Genomic DNA, 4377 nt, shown 5'->3' on the forward strand with positions numbered 1-4377 from the left:
TGTGGTACTGTACCTTCCTCCTTGGTCAAATGTTTGTTCTCCTGATAAGAAGCTGCTGACTCTCGTCTCATCATGTTGTTGTTTGTTGAACCTATAGAAGAGGGTGAACTCCACGACATGTAGTCGACCAGTAAACATCCTGGTTCTGGTGTTAGCTACAGGTCCTTTATTTATTATATATCATATACTTTATTACATATTACATATTCCCCTCATGCATGGGATCAATAATCAATAAAATAAGTTATGTATCAATAATCATAGTGACGATGAACAAAATAAAAAGTAGAACTATGTGTAACTTTCTGTTTTATAATAGATGTTAAGTTATATTGAACAGGACGACCTCCACGTACCACATATGAAAATGTAATATACATATAATATATATATGATATAAAGAAATATTTGCTCTGATAAAGAAAGACACACACATGTGAATTAAAAATTACATCTTAAAATATAAGAAGGTTTCACACATAAGGAATTAATTTATGTAGAGAAAGAAGAAACATGTTAATGAAGAAAACAGGAAGTTCTGCAATTAGATATAAACACAACATGTAAATATGAAGTTAAAGATTTAAAGATTAAAAAGAAAAACATATAAACCTGTAGAATTTGTTGCCATTTATAAATTAAATACAGCATATTATATTATTATAAATGGTCTCAATCTGTCACCATGTAAAACTCCTCACACACAAAGTTCAAGTACATGTGTGTGTGAAACACCTGTGTGAGCTCAGGTTGATTGACAGGTGGATCAGACCCCCCCCCCCCTTTCTGGTTCCCACAGTCTGGACAAACAAACTCCGGCTGTTTGCCAGGAATCCTCTTTATAGCATTGTTTTATTTTGAAAGGCACACTTTTGAATTTTTTTCAGATAGATAGATTATTATAGATAGACTTTATTCATCCTGAGGGAAATTCTTCTGCCAGGATGCTCCAAAGGGAAATGTGCAAGGAAGATAAAGAGGAAGTATATGATAAAATATATCCTACAATGTCTAAAACAATAGAATATACGATACAAGTGCAAAGGGAGCAACCTAGACACAGGTTAAATACTGTACGTAATTGAGTTTGAGTGAGATTATTACCATATTCCCTCAGATTTAACTGGCCTTTGTGTTAGATATGGTTCTAGGTTTTGTTTCCCAGTATGAATCTTTATTTAAAAAATCTCCACATTGTACAAATCAAGACAGAGCTGTGTGACCTCTGACCTCTGAGGGGTCAAACATCAACGTTCAGTTTCATCTTCACTCTGCGTCGCTGTGTTCGACTCGTCAGTCACGTCCTGTCTGACGCACTCGGATGTGATGAGCCAGACCTGTGGTTTCTCTGTCTGTGTGTGTGTGTGTGTGTGTGTGTGTGTGTGTGTGTGTGTGTGTGTGTGTGTGTGTGTGTGTGTGTGTGTGTGTGTGTGTGTGTGTGTGTGTGTGTGTCAGTCATGGACTTTCCAGTGTTGTTGGTTCATCACTCAGCGTTGATGTTGTGTAGAACTGTGAAGTTTTAAAACGTTGTCGAACCGGCCGGGTTCAGATTCTTTCGGCCGATTGGTTATTGATTATGGTTGTTATTTGTGTCTCTGCTCTGTGGTGGTTGTGTTTTCCTGCTGTGACCCACATCCTCAACCTGCTGAGTCACTCACCAGTCTTTTACACGCTGGTTGAAGAGATAACGACTCATTTCTCTGCTATCAGCTGATCTGATCTGACGAGACCCAACTTCCTGTTTCTGCCTCTGGTTTCTACCGGTTTGTCTGACATCACAGGAAACCAGTGTTTCACAGAACTGGTGTTGTGTTTTTAGCAGAAAATCTGCAGGAAGGTCGATGTTACATCACAACAACACAGACGTTTAGGCCTTAAAGCTCCATACAGTATAAAGGTAGATGTTTGTGTTAAAGCTCCATACAGTATAAAGGTAGATGTTTGTGTTAAAGCTCCATACAGTATAAAGGTAGATGTTTGTATTAAAGCTCCATACAGTATAAAGGTAGATGTTTGTGTTAAAGCTCCATACAGTATAAAGGTAGATGTTTGTGTTAAAGCTCCATACAGTATAAAGGTAGATGTTTGTGTTAAAGCTCCATACAGTATAAAGGTAGATGTCCATGTGTAGTGTGATTATAAAGCAGCTCTAGGTTCTATATTAATACTGTGAAAGTATCAAAGCCTCAGTCCACAGAGAAATGCACACAGCCTGTATTCAGAAACTGAGCCTTAAAACCAGCCGTCAGGACTTCCTGTCACTTTGTGATGTCACAACTAAGCCCCGCCCCCTCACCACCTGGACCCACCATCCATCCAACAACAACTTTGCAGGATTTGGTTTCTCTGAGTGTTTTATTCTGAAATCTGCTGTTTTTTATTGGATCACTTTAGAAAACAGTCAGCCAATCAGAAGAGAGGCTCAGAGCCTCCTCCTCTCTTCTGATTGGTTGACACCGACCTGTTGTCACTAGAGCTCCAGAGAGGAGATGGAAAACTACACTGAGATGTTTTTTTTGTGTGTCTGTTGTGTTGCAGCTGCTGCGACCGGAGGAAGTGGAGATGTTGGTGTGCGGCAGCCCCGAGCTGGACATGAGCGCTCTGCAGAAAGCTGCTCAGTACGAAGGATACGGCAAAACCGACTCCACCGTACGGTGAGAGAAATTCTGGATCTGAGTTTCTGAATCTGAGGTTCTTGATCTAAAGTTCCGGATCTGAGTTCTCTGTGTGTGTGTGTCGCCCCAGGTGCTTCTGGGACGTGGTGTTGTCGTTCCCCCTCGAGCTGCAGAAGAAGCTGCTTCACTTCGCCACAGGAAGTGACCGCGTTCCCGTCGGAGGAATGGCCGACCTCAACTTCAAGATCTCCAAGATCGACGTCCCGACCGACTGGTGAGGAGGAGGAGGAGGAGGAGGAGGAGGAGAGAGGGAGGGGGGGTTGATGCTTCACTTCATCTGAGATGTTAAAGGAGACATTCTGCCCCTTTTCCACAAACTAAACCAGTTCCCAGGTTCTTAAAGTCAAGTCTGTTCTGCTTCGGTCCAAATCCCCCGAGGATCAAACATCCCAGCTCTCTCTGTTCAGAACGGCTGCTTTCAGTGTCGCTGTCCCTTTAAATGCAAATGAGCCACTGCTCACCAGGCCACGCCCCCTCTACTGGTACCTGTACTCACAGGTAGGGCTGGGATTATACCAATTCAAAAACTAATGACATCATTGTAGCCGCTTTCCCACTAAAGTTAGCGGGTCGACCCACTAACAATCGGCATTTGGCTCCTTTCCCATTGCCCAAAACAAGCCGAGTCTGACCCCCCGCTGGCGAGCTGCGTGGCCTCCACTTCCAACGCTGCATGTCTGGTGACATCATCACGCTGAGATCGCGTTGATGATACCATAATTGCGACAGAATTCAGGGAAGTAAACAATGGAGAGCAACATGGAAGCGTTATATTTTTATAAGTTGCGGTGTCTCGCACGGTCCCTGATACCTGGCGCTGAACCTCCTCTTCCCCACGGATAATGAGAAGCTCACAAATTTCCCTGTCCTGCCAGTGCTGCAACATGTTGATCAAATCCCAGTCTCGAATGCCAGCAGAGCTTTGTTTTGGTACGTGATGTGAGACACGGCTGGCGCGATGTTATGACGTGGCATCATTAGCGGGTTGACCTGGGTCTGGCGTTCCCACTGCAAGCCGATCAGAACCCGCGTCGCTTGCCGAGTTGTTTGACGCAGGTCGGTGCGCCTTTCCCACTGCCACCAAAAGCCGATTGTTAGCAGGTTTAAACAGGTTTTTTGGCCAGTGGGAAAGGGGTATGTGAGACAACTGAGGGAACAGCTGGTAAAACCACATGGATTTCAGCCTCAGGAGCCTGAAAATGACGGATTTATTTGTCAATTCTCCATGAAATATGTTAAAGAGCCTTCAAGAAGTGACATTTCCATAATGTGTCCCCTTTAACATTTCACCTACTCTTGTCTAATCTAGATTCATAATATGTATTGTGCATATTTTTTAGTAATTCTCGTTTCTCTCTCTGTCTCTCTCAGGTTGCCGATCTCTCACACCTGCTTCAATCAGATCTGTTTGCCTCCGTATCGAACCAGGAAGGAGCTCAAACACAAACTCACCATCGCCATCTCCAACGCCGAGGGCTTCGGCCTGGAGTGACACACACACACACACACACAGACACACACTATTAGCAGTGCTACCTAACTGTGCGCCACAGCTACCATAATGCGCCTTAATGTATCTCTGTAGCAGGAACGAGCTTCATCTTTCTACTGGACTCTGTTCGTTCGTTTTTTGTCTTTTTGCGTCGGGACATCGAGGGTTAAACTCGTCAGTTTGCCGACATTGAACTTTTTTAAAACCAGG

At 43.5% G+C, this 4377-nt stretch overlaps 1 protein-coding gene across 1 annotated transcript in view; it reads left to right on the plus strand.

Annotated features, from left to right (window-relative positions):
• Positions 1-4167, plus strand: part of hectd2 (HECT domain containing 2) — a gene marked incomplete at both ends in the record, with an annotated part of 53172 nt that extends 49005 nt beyond the window's left edge. Inside the window, 3 exons of the mRNA XM_083987753.1 lie at positions 2539-2654; positions 2746-2889; positions 4047-4167. Of these exons, the coding sequence (XP_083843879.1) occupies positions 2539-2654; positions 2746-2889; positions 4047-4167 (381 nt within the window). The remainder of the gene's footprint in view (positions 1-2538; positions 2655-2745; positions 2890-4046) is intronic.
• Between the last annotated feature and the right edge of the window lie 210 nt (positions 4168-4377).

Source organism: Trachurus trachurus (assembly GCF_905171665.1).
Source record: "Trachurus trachurus genome assembly, chromosome: 15".
Classification (NCBI taxonomy): domain Eukaryota; kingdom Metazoa; phylum Chordata; class Actinopteri; order Carangiformes; family Carangidae; genus Trachurus; species Trachurus trachurus.